Source organism: Hemitrygon akajei, chromosome 16, assembly GCF_048418815.1.
Source record: "Hemitrygon akajei chromosome 16, sHemAka1.3, whole genome shotgun sequence".
NCBI lineage: Eukaryota > Metazoa > Chordata > Chondrichthyes > Myliobatiformes > Dasyatidae > Hemitrygon > Hemitrygon akajei.
The window spans coordinates 63,917,886-63,936,207 of NC_133139.1; the positions used below are offsets into that span (position 1 = coordinate 63,917,886).

Below are 18,322 nucleotides of genomic sequence, written 5' to 3' on the forward strand. Positions count from 1 at the left end.
CTGAAAGAGTACTACAGTGTGGTTCTGAACGAGTACTACAGTGTGGTTCTGAATGAGTACTACAGTGTGGTTCTGAAAGAGTAGTGCAGTGTGGTTCTGAATGAGTACTACAGTGTGGTTCTGAACGAGTACTACAGTGTGGTTCTGAAAGAGTACTACAGTGTGGTTCTGAACGAGTACTGCAGTGTGGTTCTGAAAGAGTACTACAGTGTGATTTTGAACGAGTACTACAGTGTGGTTCTGAAAGATTACTAACGTGTGTTTCTGAAAGAGTACTGCAGTGTGGTTCTGAAAGAGTACTGCAATGTGGTTCTGAGAGAGTAGTACAGTGTGGTTCTGAAAGAGTACTGCAGTGTGGTTCTGAACGAGTACTGCAGTGTGGTTCTGAGAGAGTACTGCAGTGTGGTTCTGAGAGAGTACTGCAGTGTGGTTCTGAACGAGTACTACAGTGTTGTTTTGAGAGTGTACTGCAGTGTGGTTCTGAGAGAGTACTGCAGTATGGTTCTGAGAGAGGACTACAGTGTGGTTCTGAACGAGTACTACAGTGTGGTTCTGAACTAGTACTGCAGTGTGTAGTTCTGAACTAGTACTACAGTGTGGTTCTGAAAGAGTACTGCAGTGTGGTTCTGAAAGAGTACTACAGTGTGGTTCTGAGAGAGTACTGCAGTGTGGCTGTGAGAGAGTACTGCAGTGTGGCTGTGAGAGAGTACTACAGTGTGGTTCTGAACGAGTACTGCAGTGTGGTTCTGAACGAGTACTACAGTGTGATTCTGAAAGAGTACTACAGTGTGGTTCTGAAAGAGTACTGCAGTGTGGTTTTGAGAGAGTACTGCAGTGTAAGTCTGAGAGAGTACTGCACTGCGGTTCTGAACGAGTACTACAGTGTGGTTCTGAAAGAGTACTGCATTGTGGTTCTAAACGAGTACTACAGAGTGGTTCTGAAAGAGTACTGCAGTGTGGTTCTGAAAGAGTACTGCAGTGTGGTTCTGAAAGAGTACTGCAGTGCGGTTCTGAGAGAGTACTGCAGTGCGGTCCTGAACGAGTACTGCAGTGTGGTCCTGAACGAGTGCTGCAGTGTGGTTTTGAGAGAGTACTACAGTGTGGTTTTGAGAGAGTACTGCAGTGTGGTTCTGAGAGAGGACTACAGTGTGGTTCTGAGAGAGGACTACAGTGTGGTTCTGAACGAGGACTACAGTGTGGTTCTGAACGGGTACTACAGTGTGGTTCTGAACGGGTACTACAGTGTGTTTCTGAGAGAGTACTGCAGTGTGGTTCTGAGAGAGTACTGCAGTGTGACTCTGAAAGAGTACTGCATTGCGGTTCTGAGAGAGTACTGCAGTGCGGTCCTGAACGAGTACTGCAGTGTGGTCCTGAACGAGTGCTGCAGTGTGGTTTTGAGAGAGTACTACAGTGTGGTTTTGAGAGAGTACTGCAGAGTGGTTCTGAGAGAGGACTACAGTGTGCTTCTGAGAGAGGACTACAGTGTGGTTCTGAACGAGGACTACAGTGTGGTTCTGAACGGGTACTACAGTGTGGTTCTGAACGGGTTCTACAGTGTGTTTCTGAGAGAGTACTGCAGTGTGGTTCTGAGAGAGTACTGCAGTGTGATTCTGAAAGAGTACTACAGTGCGGTTCTGAAAGAGTACTGCAGTGCGGTTCTGAAAGAGTACTGCAGTGCGGTTCTGAGAGAGTACTGCAGTGCGGTTCTGAGAGAGTACTGCAGTGCGGTTCTGAACGAGTACTGCAGTGCGGTTCTGAGAGAATACTGCAGTGCGGTTCTGAGAGAGTACTGCAGTGCGGTTTTGGGAGAGTACTGCAGTGCGGTTCTGAACGAGTACTGCAGTGCGGTTCTGAACGAGTACTGCAGTGCGGTTCTGAACGAGTACTGCAGTGTGGTTCTGAACGAGTACTGCAGTGTGGTTCTGAGAGAGTACTACAGTGTAGTTCTGAACGAGTACTACAGTGTGGTTCTGAACTAGTACTACAGTGTGTTTCTGAATGAGTACTACAGTGTGGTTCTGAGAGAGTACTGCAGTGTGGTTCTGAAAGAGTACTACAGTGTGGTTCTGAAAGAGTACTACAGTGTGATTCTGAAAGAGTACTGCAGTGTGGTTCTGAGAGAGTACTGCAGTGTGGTTCTGAGAGAGTACTGCAGTGTGGTTCTGAAAGAGTACTACAGTGTGGTTCTGAAAGAGTACTGCAGTCTGATTCTGAGAGAGTACTGCAGTGTGGTTCTGAGAGAGTACTGCAGTGTGGTTCTGAGAGAGTACTGCAGTGTAGGTCTGAGAGAGTACTGCAGTGCTGTTCTGAGAGAGTACTGCAGTGCGGTTCTGAGAGAGTACTGCAGTGCGGTTCTGAAAGAGTACTGCAGTGCGGTTCTGAGAGAGTACTGCAGTGCGGTTCTGAGAGAGTACTGCAGTGCGGTTCTGAACGAGTACTGCAGTGTGATTCTGAAAGAGTACTCCAGTGTGATTCTGAAAGAGTTCTACAGTGTGGTTCTGAGAGAGTACTGCAGTGTAGGTCTGAGAGAGTACTGCAGTGCGGTTCTGAAAGAGTACTGCAGTGCGGTTCTGAACGAGTACTGCAGTGTGGTTCTGAACGAGTACTGCAGTGTGGTTCTGAGAGAGTACTACAGTGTGGTTCTGAACGAGTACTACAGTGTGTTTCTGAACTAGTACTACAGTGTGTTTCTGAAAGAGAACTACAGTGTGGTTCTAAACTAGTACTACAATGTGTTTCTGAACGAGTACTACAGTGTGTTTCTGAACGAGTACTACAGTGTGGTTCTGAAAGAGTACTACAGTGTGGTTCTGAAAGAGTACTGCAGTGTGGTTCTGAGAGAGTACTACAGTGTGGTTCTGAAAGAGTACTACAGTGTGATTCTGAGAGAGTACTGCAGTGTGGTTCTGAGAGAGTACTGCAGTGTAGGTCTGAGAGAGTACTGCAGTGCGGTTCTGAAAGAGTACTGCAGTGCGGTTCTGAACGAGTACTGCAGTGTGGTTCTGAACGAGTACTGCAGTGTGGTTCTGAGAGAGTACTACAGTGTGGTTCTGAACGAGTACTACAGTGTGTTTCTGAACTAGTACTACAGTGTGTTTCTGAAAGAGAACTACAGTGTGGTTCTAAACTAGTAATACAATGTGTTTCTGAACGAGTACTACAGTGTGTTTCTGAACGAGTACTACAGTGTGGTTCTGAAAGAGTACTACAGTGTGGTTCTGAAAGAGTACTGCAGTGTGGTTCTGAGAGAGTACTACAGTGTGGTTCTGAAAGAGTACTACAGTGTGATTCTGAGAGAGTACTGCAGTGTGGTTCTGAGAGAGTACTGCAGTGTGGTTCTGAGATAGTACTGCAGTGTGGTTCTGAACGAGTACTGCAGTGTGGTTCTGAGAGAGTACTGCAGTGTGGTTCTGAGAGAGTACTGCAGTGCGGTTCTGAGAGAGTACTGCAGTGCGGTTCTGAGAGAGTACTGCAGTGCGGTTCTGAACGAATACTGCAGTGCGGTTCTGAGAGAATACTGCAGTGCGGTTCTGAGAGAGTACTGCAGTGTGGTTCTGAGAGAGTACTGCAGTGTGGTTCTGAGAGAGTACTACAGTGTGGTTCTGAACGAATACTACAGTGTGGTTCTGAGAGAGTACTACAGTGTGGTTCTGAAAGAGTACTACAGTGTGATTCTGAAAGAGTACTGCAGTGTAAGTCTGAGAGAGTACTGCACTGCGGTTCTGAACGAGTACTACAGTGTGGTTCTGAAAGAGTACTGCATTGTGGTTCTAAACGAGTACTACAGAGTGGTTCTGAAAGAGTACTGCAGTGTGGTTCTGAAAGAGTACTGCAGTGTGGTTCTGAAAGAGTACTGCAGTGCGGTTCTGAGAGAGTACTGCAGTGCGGTCCTGAACGAGTACTGCAGTGTGGTCCTGAACGAGTGCTGCAGTGTGGTTTTGAGAGAGTACTACAGTGTGGTTTTGAGAGAGTACTGCAGTGTGGTTCTGAGAGAGGACTACAGTGTGGTTCTGAGAGAGGACTACAGTGTGGTTCTGAACGAGGACTACAGTGTGGTTCTGAACGGGTACTACAGTGTGGTTCTGAACGGGTACTACAGTGTGTTTCTGAGAGAGTACTGCAGTGTGGTTCTGAGAGAGTACTGCAGTGTGACTCTGAAAGAGTACTGCATTGCGGTTCTGAGAGAGTACTGCAGTGCGGTCCTGAACGAGTACTGCAGTGTGGTCCTGAACGAGTGCTGCAGTGTGGTTTTGAGAGAGTACTACAGTGTGGTTTTGAGAGAGTACTGCAGAGTGGTTCTGAGAGAGGACTACAGTGTGCTTCTGAGAGAGGACTACAGTGTGGTTCTGAACGAGGACTACAGTGTGGTTCTGAACGGGTACTACAGTGTGGTTCTGAACGGGTTCTACAGTGTGTTTCTGAGAGAGTACTGCAGTGTGGTTCTGAGAGAGTACTGCAGTGTGATTCTGAAAGAGTACTACAGTGCGGTTCTGAAAGAGTACTGCAGTGCGGTTCTGAAAGAGTACTGCAGTGCGGTTCTGAGAGAGTACTGCAGTGCGGTTCTGAGAGAGTACTGCAGTGCGGTTCTGAACGAGTACTGCAGTGCGGTTCTGAGAGAATACTGCAGTGCGGTTCTGAGAGAGTACTGCAGTGCGGTTTTGGGAGAGTACTGCAGTGCGGTTCTGAACGAGTACTGCAGTGCGGTTCTGAACGAGTACTGCAGTGCGGTTCTGAACGAGTACTGCAGTGTGGTTCTGAACGAGTACTGCAGTGTGGTTCTGAGAGAGTACTACAGTGTAGTTCTGAACGAGTACTACAGTGTGGTTCTGAACTAGTACTACAGTGTGTTTCTGAATGAGTACTACAGTGTGGTTCTGAGAGAGTACTGCAGTGTGGTTCTGAAAGAGTACTACAGTGTGGTTCTGAAAGAGTACTACAGTGTGATTCTGAAAGAGTACTGCAGTGTGGTTCTGAGAGAGTACTGCAGTGTGGTTCTGAGAGAGTACTGCAGTGTGGTTCTGAAAGAGTACTACAGTGTGGTTCTGAAAGAGTACTGCAGTCTGATTCTGAGAGAGTACTGCAGTGTGGTTCTGAGAGAGTACTGCAGTGTGGTTCTGAGAGAGTACTGCAGTGTAGGTCTGAGAGAGTACTGCAGTGCTGTTCTGAGAGAGTACTGCAGTGCGGTTCTGAGAGAGTACTGCAGTGCGGTTCTGAAAGAGTACTGCAGTGCGGTTCTGAGAGAGTACTGCAGTGCGGTTCTGAGAGAGTACTGCAGTGCGGTTCTGAACGAGTACTGCAGTGTGATTCTGAAAGAGTACTCCAGTGTGATTCTGAAAGAGTTCTACAGTGTGGTTCTGAGAGAGTACTGCAGTGTAGGTCTGAGAGAGTACTGCAGTGCGGTTCTGAAAGAGTACTGCAGTGCGGTTCTGAACGAGTACTGCAGTGTGGTTCTGAACGAGTACTGCAGTGTGGTTCTGAGAGAGTACTACAGTGTGGTTCTGAACGAGTACTACAGTGTGTTTCTGAACTAGTACTACAGTGTGTTTCTGAAAGAGAACTACAGTGTGGTTCTAAACTAGTACTACAATGTGTTTCTGAACGAGTACTACAGTGTGTTTCTGAACGAGTACTACAGTGTGGTTCTGAAAGAGTACTACAGTGTGGTTCTGAAAGAGTACTGCAGTGTGGTTCTGAGAGAGTACTACAGTGTGGTTCTGAAAGAGTACTACAGTGTGATTCTGAGAGAGTACTGCAGTGTGGTTCTGAGAGAGTACTGCAGTGTAGGTCTGAGAGAGTACTGCAGTGCGGTTCTGAAAGAGTACTGCAGTGCGGTTCTGAACGAGTACTGCAGTGTGGTTCTGAACGAGTACTGCAGTGTGGTTCTGAGAGAGTACTACAGTGTGGTTCTGAACGAGTACTACAGTGTGTTTCTGAACTAGTACTACAGTGTGTTTCTGAAAGAGAACTACAGTGTGGTTCTAAACTAGTAATACAATGTGTTTCTGAACGAGTACTACAGTGTGTTTCTGAACGAGTACTACAGTGTGGTTCTGAAAGAGTACTACAGTGTGGTTCTGAAAGAGTACTGCAGTGTGGTTCTGAGAGAGTACTACAGTGTGGTTCTGAAAGAGTACTACAGTGTGATTCTGAGAGAGTACTGCAGTGTGGTTCTGAGAGAGTACTGCAGTGTGGTTCTGAGATAGTACTGCAGTGTGGTTCTGAACGAGTACTGCAGTGTGGTTCTGAGAGAGTACTGCAGTGTGGTTCTGAGAGAGTACTGCAGTGCGGTTCTGAGAGAGTACTGCAGTGCGGTTCTGAGAGAGTACTGCAGTGCGGTTCTGAACGAATACTGCAGTGCGGTTCTGAGAGAATACTGCAGTGCGGTTCTGAGAGAGTACTGCAGTGTGGTTCTGAGAGAGTACTACAGTGTGGTTCTGAACGAATACTACAGTGTGGTTCTGAGAGAGTACTACAGTGTGGTTCTGAAAGAGTACTACAGTGTGATTCTGAAAGAGTACTGCAGTGTGGTTCTGAACGAGTACTGCAGTGTGGTTCTGAACGAGTACTACAGTGTGGTTCTGAAAGAGTACTGCAATGTGGTTCTGAAAGAGTACTGCAATGTGGTTCTGAGAGAGTACTGCAGTGTGGTTCTGAAAGAGTACTGCAGTGTGGTTCTGAACGAGTACTACAGTGTGGTTCTGAGAGAGTACTACAGTGTGGTTCTGAAAGAGTACTGCAGTGTGGTTCTGAACGAGTACTACAGTGTGGTTCTGAAAGAGTACTACAGTGTGGTTCTGAACGAGTACTGCAGTATGGTTCTGAAAGAATACTACACTGTGGTTCTGAACGAGTACTACAGTGTGGTTCTGAACGAGTACTACAGTGTGGTTCTGAGAGAGTACTGCAGTGTGGTTCTGAGAGAGTACTACAGTGTGGTTCTGAAAGAGTACTACAGTGTGGTTCTGAACGAGTACTACAGTGTGGTTCTGAATGAGTACTACAGTGTGGTTCTGAAAGAGTAGTGCAGTGTGGTTCTGAATGAGTACTACAGTGTGGTTCTGAACGAGTACTACAGTGTGGTTCTGAAAGAGTACTACAGTGTGGTTCTGAAAGAGTACTGCAGTGTGGTTCTGAGAGAGTACTGCAGTATGGTTCTGAAAGAATACTACACTGTGGTTCTGAACGAGTACTACAGTGTGGTTCTGAACCAGTACTACAGTGTGGTTCTGAGAGAGTACTGCAGTGTGGTTCTGAGAGAGTACTACAGTGTGGTTCTGAAAGAGTACTACAGTGTGGTTCTGAACGAGTACTGCAGTGTGGTTCTGAAAGAGTACTACAGTGTGATTTTGAACGAGTACTACAGTGTAGTTCTGAAAGAGTACTACAGTCTGGTTCTGAAAGAGTACTACAGTGTGGTTCTGAACGAGTACGACAGTGTGGTTCTGAAAGAGTACTACAGTGTGGTTCTGAACGAGTACTACAGTGTGGTTCTGAAAGAGTACTGCAGTGTGGTTCTGAACGAGTACTACAGTGTGGTTCTGAAAGAGTACTAACGTGTGTTTCTGAAAGAGTACTGCAGTGTGGTTCTGAGAGAGTACTGCAGTGTGGTTCTGAAAGAGTACTACAGTGTGGTTCTGAAAGAGTACTGCAGTCTGATTCTGAGAGAGTACTGCAGTGTGGTTCTGAGAGAGTACTGCAGTGTGGTTCTGAGAGAGTACTGCAGTGTAGGTCTGAGAGAGTACTGCAGTGCTGTTCTGAGAGAGTACTGCAGTGCGGTTCTGAGAGAGTACTGCAGTGCGGTTCTGAAAGAGTACTGCAGTGCGGTTCTGAGAGAGTACTGCAGTGCGGTTCTGAGAGAGTACTGCAGTGCGGTTCTGAACGAGTACTGCAGTGCGGTTCTGAACGAGTACTGCAGTGCGGTTCTGAACGAGTACTGCAGTGTGGTTCTGAACGAGTACTGCAGTGTGGTTCTGAGAGAGTACTACAGTGTAGTTCTGAACGAGTACTACAGTGTGGTTCTGAACTAGTACTACAGTGTGTTTCTGAATGAGTACTACAGTGTGGTTCTGAGAGAGTACTGCAGTGTGGTTCTGAAAGAGTACTACAGTGTGGTTCTGAAAGAGTACTACAGTGTGATTCTGAAAGAGTACTGCAGTGTGGTTCTGAGAGAGTACTGCAGTGTGGTTCTGAGAGAGTACTGCAGTGTGGTTCTGAAAGAGTACTACAGTGTGGTTCTGAGAGAGTACTGCAGTGTAGGTCTGAGAGAGTACTGCAGTGCTGTTCTGAGAGAGTACTGCAGTGCGGTTCTGAGAGAGTACTGCAGTGCGGTTCTGAAAGAGTACTGCAGTGCGGTTCTGAGAGAGTACTGCAGTGCGGTTCTGAGAGAGTACTGCAGTGCGGTTCTGAACGAGTACTGCAGTGTGATTCTGAAAGAGTACTCCAGTGTGATTCTGAAAGAGTTCTACAGTGTGGTTCTGAGAGAGTACTGCAGTGTAGGTCTGAGAGAGTACTGCAGTGCGGTTCTGAAAGAGTACTGCAGTGCGGTTCTGAACGAGTACTGCAGTGTGGTTCTGAACGAGTACTGCAGTGTGGTTCTGAGAGAGTACTACAGTGTGGTTCTGAACGAGTACTACAGTGTGTTTCTGAACTAGTACTACAGTGTGTTTCTGAAAGAGAACTACAGTGTGGTTCTAAACTAGTACTACAATGTGTTTCTGAACGAGTACTACAGTGTGTTTCTGAACGAGTACTACAGTGTGGTTCTGAAAGAGTACTACAGTGTGGTTCTGAAAGAGTACTGCAGTGTGGTTCTGAGAGAGTACTACAGTGTGGTTCTGAAAGAGTACTACAGTGTGATTCTGAGAGAGTACTGCAGTGTGGTTCTGAGAGAGTACTGCAGTGTGGTTCTGAGATAGTACTGCAGTGTGGTTCTGAGAGAGTACTACAGTGTGGTTCTGAACGAATACTACAGTGTGGTTCTGAGAGAGTACTACAGTGTGGTTCTGAAAGAGTACTACAGTGTGATTCTGAAAGAGTACTGCAGTGTGGTTCTGAACGAGTACTGCAGTGTGGTTCTGAACGAGTACTACAGTGTGGTTCTGAAAGAGTACTGCAATGTGGTTCTGAAAGAGTACTGCAATGTGGTTCTGAGAGAGTACTGCAGTGTGGTTCTGAAAGAGTACTGCAGTGTGGTTCTGAACGAGTACTACAGTGTGGTTCTGAGAGAGTACTACAGTGTGGTTCTGAAAGAGTACTGCAGTGTGGTTCTGAACGAGTACTACAGTGTGGTTCTGAAAGAGTACTACAGTGTGGTTCTGAACGAGTACTGCAGTATGGTTCTGAAAGAATACTACACTGTGGTTCTGAACGAGTACTACAGTGTGGTTCTGAACGAGTACTACAGTGTGGTTCTGAGAGAGTACTGCAGTGTGGTTCTGAGAGAGTATTACAGTGTGGTTCTGAAAGAGTACTACAGTGTGGTTCTGAACGAGTACTACAGTGTGGTTCTGAATGAGTACTACAGTGTGGTTCTGAAAGAGTAGTGCAGTGTGGTTCTGAACGAGTACTACAGTGTGGTTCTGAACGAGTACTACAGTGTGGTTCTGAAAGAGTACTACAGTGTGGTTCTGAAAGAGTACTGCAGTGTGGTTCTGAGAGAGTACTGCAGTATGGTTCTGAAAGAATACTACACTGTGGTTCTGAACGAGTACTACAGTGTGGTTCTGAACGAGTACTACAGTGTGGTTCTGAGAGAGTACTGCAGTGTGGTTCTGAGAGAGTACTACAGTGTGGTTCTGAAAGAGTACTACAGTGTGATTCTGAAAGAGTACTACAGTGTGGTTCTGAAAGAGTACTGCAGTGTAGTTCTGAAAGAGTACTACAGTGTGTTTCTGAAAGAGTACTGCAGTGTGGTCCTGAAGGAGTACTGCAGTGTGGTTCTGAAAGAGTACTACAGTGTGTTTCTGAAAAAGTGCTACAGTGTGGTTCTGAATGAGTACTACATTGTGGTTCTGAAAGAGTACTACAGTGTGGTTCTGAATGAGTACTACAGTGTGGTTCTGAACGAGTACTACAGTGTGGTTCTGAAAGAGTACTACAGTGTGTTTCTGAAAGAGTACTACAGTGTGGTTCTGAACGAGTACTGCAATGTGGTTCTGAGAGAGTAGTGCAGTGTGTTTCTGAGAGAGTACTGCAGTGTGGTTCTGAGAGAGTACTGCAGTGTGGTTCTGAGAGAGTACTACAGTGTGGTTCTGAACGAGTACTACAGTCTGGTTCTGAACTAGTACTACAGCGTGGTTCTGAAAGAGTACTACAGTGTGGTTCTAAAGTAGTACTACAATGTGTTTCTGAACGAGTACTACAGTGTGTTTCTGAACGAGTACTACAGTGTGGTTCTGAAAGAGTACTGCATTGTGGTTCTAAACGAGTACTACAGTGTGGTTCTGAAAGAGTACTGCAGTGTGGTTCTGAACGAGTACTACAGTGTGGTTCTGAACGAGTACTACAGTGTGGTTCTGAACGTGTACTACAGTGTGGTTCTGAAAGAGTAATGCAGTGTGGTTCTGAACGAGTACTACAGTGTGGTTCTGAAAGAGTACTGCAGTGTGGTTCTGAGTGAGTACTGCAGTGTGGTTCTGAGAGAGTACTGCAGTGTGGTTCTGAACGAGTACTACAGTGTGGTTCTGAAAGTACTACAGTGTGGTTCTGAAAGAGTACTGCAGTGTAGTTCTGAAAGAGTACTAAAGTGTGGTTCTGAACTAGTACTACAGTGTGGTTCTGAACTAGTACTACAGTGTGGTTCTGAAAGAGTACTGCAGTGTAGTTCTGAACGAGTACTACAGTGTGGTTCTGAACGAGTACTACAGTGTGGTTCTGAAAGAGTACTGCAGTGTGGTTCTCAGAGAGTACTGCAGTATGGTTCTGAAAGAATACTACACTGTGGTTCTGAACGAGTACTACAGTGTGGTTCTGAACGAGTACTACAGTGTGGTTCTGAGAGAGTACTGCAGTGTGGTTCTGAGAGAGTACTACAGTGTGGTTCTGAGAGAGTACTGCAGTGTGGGGAGGTGTCCCTTAGATTAAGTCTGACATCTGACTACTCTGCCTGGTTGTCCAGTGCCATTATAAAATGTTGGAGGAACTCAGCAGGCCAGGCAGCACCAATGAAGGGGCATAAGCAGTTCGTGTTTCTCAGCAAGACCCTTCATCAGGGTTCTAAAGGAAGGGGTAGAAGCCTGAATAAGAAGGTGGGGTAGGGGAATGAGTACAGTCTAGCAGATGATAGGTGAAGCCACATGAAGTGGAAGATGTGTGCGAGGGGAGATGAAGTGAGAAGCTGGGTGGTAACAGGTGGAAGAGGTAATGGGCTGAAGGAGAAGGAATCTAATAGGAGAGGAGAATAGACCATGAAAGAAAGGGAAGGAGGAGGGGCACCAGAGGGAGGTAATGAGGAGAAGAAGAGAAGGTAAGAGGGGAGACAAAATGGGTAATGAAAAATACAGAAGGGTGGGGAGAAATTGCTGGAAGTTATAGAAATCGATGTTTATGCCGTCAGGTTTGAGGCTACCCAGATGAATGTGAAGAGTTGCTCTGGCCTTGCAGGGAATGTGCAGGGTCCTGGCATGTGTTCAGTCCTCGATCAATATTATAAAATCATACTGAGATCATAAATAAAAACAAAAAAAAAGCCTGGGAAAGTTTAACAGGTCAGGCAATGCCTGTGGAGAGGGCAACAAATAACCTTTCAGCTGAATTTCTAATGGAAATGAACTTTACGTAAATTGACTGGTATATTTTCTACATTATATATTTCAAATGTCCTGCCTTACAGTGTCTCAACCCTATTTTCCTGCCTTCTCCCTGTAACCTTTGATACTCTTACTAATCAAGAACCTATCAACCTCCACTTTAAATATACCCATTGACTTGTCCTCCACAGCCGTTTGTGGTAATGAATTCCATAGATTCACCACCCTGTGGCTAAAGAAACTCCTCATAATCTCTGCTTTACTCGGAGTCTGTTGGAGAAATTGTGTGTTTATGCTGTGTTCACTCTTTTCTGTCCCAGGCACCTGCAATCTGGACAAACAGAACAAGGCTGGCTATACTCCCATTATGCTGGCTTCACTGGCCGCACTTCAGTCCGAGAGTGACATGCAGACTGTGATGCAGCTCTTCCGCCTCGGCAATGTCAACGCTAAAGCCAGCCAGGTGAGTTCAAGGTCAGACTCTGCCACCACCTGATCCCTCTCCAATGTCCAGGCGTGCACCTCCACCCAGCCTGATTTCATGGATTCAGAAGCCAGCAAGACATTGTTCCACTGACCCTTGCCACCTTTAGTGCCAATCTCACTATGTGAGCAAGATGATCCTGTGAGAGATCCTCTGCTCGTTCACTCTGTATAGGCCTTTCACTATTCATTTGATTCCAATGAGGTCGCACCCTGCCCCCCCCCCCACCCTCATTCTTCAGACCAAACATCAGAATGGGGAAGAATTCTCATTGTTTTCTGCTGCTTTAGTAAGGTTTGACATGTGCGTTCTGAGATGATCTACTGCACGCCACTGGTGTAATGCACCATCCTGTTTTGGGTCTCGGCCAAAACATTGACTGTTTATTCCTCTCCGTGTTAATGAGACCTCTCTCATTAACAAGGCATTTTTGACCACAGAACTGCTGCTCACTTGATGTTTTATTGTTTTTCACGCCATTCTCTGTAAACTGTAGAGACAGTTGTGCGTAAAAATCCCAGGAGATTGGTGGTCTTTGGGATTCTGACACTTCCTGAGATAGTCAAACCATCCCATTTGGCACCAACAATTATTCCACTCAAAGTTACTTAGATCACATTTCTTCCCTGTTCTGTTGTTTGGTCTGAACAACAACTGAACCTCGTGACCAGGTCTACATGCTTTTATGCACTGAGTTGCTACCACATTATTAGCTGTTTAAATATTTGCATTAATTAGCCGGTTTACTGGAGTACGTGATAAAGTGGTCGCAGGGTGCCTGAGTACTGTATATCAAGTTTGCACAATGAGAAACAATTCAGAAACCTGCAGACTGCAGTGTGCCCTTGGCACTGAAGGGCTTAACGGTGTCGGTTTTCATTCGACAGGCGGGTCAGACAGCGCTGATGCTAGCAGTGAGCCATGGGCGGACAGAGATGGTCAAGGCCCTGCTGGCATGCGGGTCAGACGTCAATGTTCAAGATGACGATGGGTCGACGGCGCTGATGTGTGCCTGTGAGCACGGCCATGCTGAGATCGTCCGGTTCCTGCTGGCGACACCAGGCTGCAACGTGACTCTGGCGGACAATGTGAGTGAGTGGGAAGGGATTACTCCACGACATGAGGAATGGTGGGGGGGCTACTACCCACTGTGAATGAGGAAGAGGGGATACTCCCACCTGAGGAATGAGGGGGTGTCTTCTCCAACATGAGGAATGGTGGGGGGCTACTCCCCACTGTGAATGAGGAAGAGGGGATACTCCCACCTGAGGAATGAGGGGGTGTCTTCTCCAACATGAGGAATGGTGGGGGGCTACTCCCCACTGTGAGTAAGAGAGAGGGGCTACTCCAATGTGAGGAATGAGGTGAGTACACAGTCCAACTACAGTGGGAATTCGGGTGGTAAGTACGTGGTACAACTTTAGGCACTGCATACAATACATACAAAATAGGTGTAGAGATAGCGTGCACACTGGGTATATAGATGGTACAACTCCAGTGGACATACAGTTGGTGTGTTTTCAGGTGGTATGTATCTGGGACATGGGTCTGACTGTTTTTGGTGAGTGTTCTGAATTTTTGGTCACCCGCAGGATGGCAGTACAGCTCTCTCCATTGCGGTTGAAACCGGACAGAAAGACATTTCCTCCCTACTCTACGATCACCTGAACTGCTCAAAGGCTTCCAGCTCCTCCCCCGTGAGTATTTCATCGTCTGTGCCCAAACCAGCAACCACCAATTACCAAGGCAGTGAAACAAGCAGGAAACAATCGCCTACTCTGTCTATTTTTGTTTGTTAAGTTCCTAAGTCCATATGCAGCTCCTCAACTTGAGCGATTCACTGTGAAAGCTGTCACTCACTCTGTCAGGACAGCTTCTTAAGTGGGTGCCAAACCACATCCGTTTACGTCACCACACTTAAAAATCCAATTTTTGTTCATTTCCTCCCCCATAAACTCAGCATTTTGTACCTGTTCCCAACCAGTAATTTGTTTTTCCATCTGTTTCATAATGTGCTTTTCTATCTCACTCTTGTCTCTCGCTGTCTCTGTATCTGCCTCTCCCTTACCATATCGCTTTATCCCACGCTCTCTGTCTATCATCCATCACACTGTAAAATCTAGTATTTTTCCCTTTCCGTCAGAACTGGTACAAGTCCTTTTTGGCTTTCAGATGGACATAACAAACTCCATAGCGTAATTTAGTAGATGCCAAGCTAACTTGGCCAACATTCATCCTTCACAGAAGATAGATTATACAATCTTCATTGTGGTGCTCTTTGTGGGAGCCTGATATACCTTCTGGTTTCTAGATTGCCTAGTGATTCCACTTCAAGTTTATTCCATGTCAAATTCAGTTTCATTTATTCATTACATACTCATCTGCCCACATTTGATCTGTAACCTTGGTGATTTCAGTACTGGTCTCGATGCTTCTTAAATGCCGTGAAAGTACCTTCCTCACCATCTTTTAGCAGCATGTTTTAAACTCTATCCTGTCTGTGTGTGGAAAAAAATTTCCCTCAGATTCCCTCTAAACTTCTCCCATTTTAATTTAAATCTGTTCTCTCTTGATCCAGACACCCTCCCAATGAAGGAATTTTTAATCCCTCAATAATATCTCCCAACCCCTCTCCCAAACCCTCCCTCAGTACCTTCCCTCCCCCTCCCCCTCTCCCCATATCTCTCTCTCCCCCTCTTTCCCCTCTCTCTCCCCCTTCGCTTCCCCCTCTCTCCCCTCTCTCTTCTCTTTTCCCTCCCCTCTCTCATTCTCCCCTTTCTCCTCCCTCCTCCTTCTCCACCCCTCTCTCTCCCTCTCCCCTGCTTTCTGTCTCACCCTCTCTCCAACACTCCCTTCCCCCCACTTCTCCCTTTCCCAGCTCTGCCCTTTTGCCCCATCCCTCCCCATCTCACCACGTTATACCCCCTCTCTCCCCATATTCCCCCGTCATCCCATTCCTCCCCTTCTTTCCTCTCCCCCTTCCCACGCCCCCCTCTCTCGCTCTCTCTCCTCTCTGCTCTCTCATTTTGCTGGTAGTCACTGCCGTTTCTTTGATCTACTTACCTTCTTGGTTAACACTTGGCTTTTTACACACAGCTCAGGTCTCCATGTTGAGAGTGTAAATGCACCAGAAATGTTTTATCAAATATTTTCTGGAAGCTTGTGAAGTTGAGCCAACAATTCTTCCCTCTGAAAATCGGAAAGCTGAGAAGTGATTTAAAAATTCTGAAAACTCAAAAGTAAATTCTGAAGACCTCTGTACAGAGAAGATATGAAATTTGAGGGAGATTTCAGATCTGCAAAATAGAAATAAAAAGTTCTCTAAGTAACTTGGGGGATTTTTTCTATCTTGAAAGCAGTGAGTATATGGAACTTCCAATAGAATAGTCGGGGTATTTTGAAGCAAAACTCTACAAGCACTTATCAAAGGAAGTAACACACATGGTGGTATTACGTAGGAAGTAATCTCCAGCTTGGATCTGCTGGGCTGTTTGATCTGTCTCTGTGCATACAAACGCTGTGTAACGGTTAACTTTGCACAGACTTGCCAACTCCAGTCTCCTGAGGTGGAAGAAGGAGTCGGAACCAAACACTGACTAGAGCGAAGTGAGGCTGGTGGTGATGACCCTGAGCAAGTTAACCTTGCTGTGCTATTGAACCAAAGCATGTCCTCATTCATAGAATCACAGAGCACTACAGAACAGAAGAAGGCCATTTGGCCCTTCTAGTCTGCACCGGTCTGATTTTATGCCTCTGTGTGACAATAATAAACCAAGTATCAACTGTTTAGAGAAGATAATTTTGTCTGTGTCTTTCCGTTCTAACTGGCCTTGTCTAATTCTAAGTGAGTGAGTACTGTGGAGGTAATAAATGTCTTTGTCCTTTTACAGGGTGCACCGGCTCCCACACAGAACTTGCCTCACCCTTCTACAACTGAAGCCCAGCTGTAGGTCTGTGTATCACCACCACAATTTCCCAACCTGAGCTCCTGCCACAACCCCCCACCCCCACTCCCACTGGAGATCCAGCAGGAATTGCTCAAGGGCTCCGTCTCCACACTGGGGAGGCCACTCACCCCGGACAAGCCTGCAGGCGTATTCGACCGAAGTGGCAGTACAGCAGCCTGTATCTATCAGCCCGTGGGGGGACTGCACTACTGAGCGGGGCGTGAGGCTGCAACGAAGGGGGCCATGGGAAAGGAAAGCTCGACCTTCGTACTTTCCAGATTATACAGCTGCTGCTGCAAACTTGCATGACAATCTCGCCGTCCGCCCATCAGCTTTCCGTATAATGGAAGTGTACAGAGCATGTAAAGGACATTTGGCCCATCAAGGCTTCAGTCTAACCAGTTGATTCTTACAATCAGTGGCTTCCACTGCTCCCTCTCCTCTCTTCCTCCTGCCTCCTCTCGCCCCTTCTTGCCTCCTTCCTTCTCAGTTGGCCTGTCCACCATTCTGGCATTCTCAGGAGGTCAATGTACAACCTTCCAGAGATCAAGACGGAGGGAGATAGAGAAAGAGAGAGAGAAGAGAAAGAGAGAGACCGTCCTCAGCCCAGTAGTCAGTCAGTCAGTTCCTGATGGCTCTTATTTGTCCCATGGGCAGTGACCAACACAGTCCAGGGACGTGCTGGGGGTAGCCCACGAGTGCTGCCATGCTTCCGGTGACAATATAGCAAATCCACAACGCACTAACCCTAACCCAAACCATTTGTCTCTGGAATGTGGGAAACAACCCACACGGTCATGGGGAGAAAAAGTTCCTTACAGACAGTGGTGGAAATTGAACCCGGGTGGCTGTTGCTATAAAGCACTATACCACCATGTTAAGATAGAGCAGTCAGCCAATTTCTGTTCACTGGCTGTTGAAGAGAAACAAAAAATCTAGTCCTGTGGGTTTAACATCAAGATAGAGAGGCTGACTAATGTAGACTCTTATCATATTCTTTAATATTTTTCCCAGGCAGATACTAGTATAGCTGTGCTAAAACTGACTGCAAGGCTTTTTCACGGGGGCTATGCTTCACCCTCCACTCCCCGCCCCCATCTCAAGCCCACGCTTCAGACCTCGGGGTACAGAGGGAGATTAGAAACCAGAGATAAATCTTTTGCCCTATCTCCATTCTGAGGCTTGGGCACTGACCATTACTGGGAGCCATGAGATAAGTGAAGGGGAGAGTCTAAAGGTCAAAATGCTCATTAAATTTCTTCTGCTGTCAGTAGAGACCAGGGAAACCAAAGCTAGGCTTCTGGGAGACTGGAAGGACCTTCAGGTGAGGAAGGAAATCAGGTAACTTCACAGTGTCAAACTTCTCCCCAGTTTGTTAGGGGTCTGGGGTAAGAAAAAGACCACACCAGCAGAAGTCTACATACGATGTGGCTTGTCCACATTAGGAGCGAAGGAGATGGACACATAGGTATCAAATTCCACTTCTATTTTGCTTAAGATGAGTTTCGAAATGGCACACAGCCCACAGCCCCATTCAACCCAATATTTATAAATTGCAAGAGGAACTTAATTTAATTATTTTTGGTTTTAAAGAGGCTTGGAGAAACGGACAGTCCAGATATGGATGGGCCTAGTGCCAGGAGATGTACCATACACAGTTGTACACCCTCTCCATCACCCAAGAACATTCCCCGATATATAAACCAAATGTAGTGGATTTTCTTGTGTGTATATTACTCTGCTGGTATTTACAGGTCCATTCACCTTGGCCACTGCTTGGTTTTATCTTCTACTCGTAATCAGTTGCTGATTTTGGTGTCTTCTGAAAAACATCAAGACAAACCCAACTTTTCCAATGTCTTTGTATTATCCTTTTTACAGAAATATCTATCGAGATTTGTAATCCACATATTGCAATACACCAAAAAGAAATTACCCTGACTCGTGTTTTATTCTGTTTAACAGCAGTTCACGAGGGCACAGGAAGACACGGCTTTCACAGATGGATGTGGGGAGGATGGGAGAGGAGGTGGCTGTGATCTGTGAGTCTTTAATGGTACTGGTAGATTCAGTGAAACGTTGTTTTGTTTGGACACATACAGACAGCCAGTATGAAACAAGCAGTTTCCAGAATTACTCTGTGT

The 18,322-nt window shown here is 46.4% G+C and overlaps 1 protein-coding gene across 8 annotated transcripts in view; it reads left to right on the forward strand.

Moving 5' to 3' along the window:
* The window catches only part of kank2 (KN motif and ankyrin repeat domains 2), a 156,606-nt gene extending 138,493 nt beyond the window's left edge, over positions 1-18,113 (forward strand). For all 8 annotated transcript variants that reach the window (XM_073069035.1, XM_073069038.1, XM_073069042.1 and 5 more), the window contains 4 exons: positions 12,068-12,210; positions 13,119-13,319; positions 13,824-13,928; positions 16,122-18,113. In XM_073069035.1, the coding sequence (XP_072925136.1) occupies positions 12,068-12,210; positions 13,119-13,319; positions 13,824-13,928; positions 16,122-16,181 (509 nt within the window). In that variant the 3' untranslated portion in view covers positions 16,182-18,113. The remainder of the gene's footprint in view (positions 1-12,067; positions 12,211-13,118; positions 13,320-13,823; positions 13,929-16,121) is intronic.
* Positions 18,114-18,322: the final 209 nt, after the last annotated feature.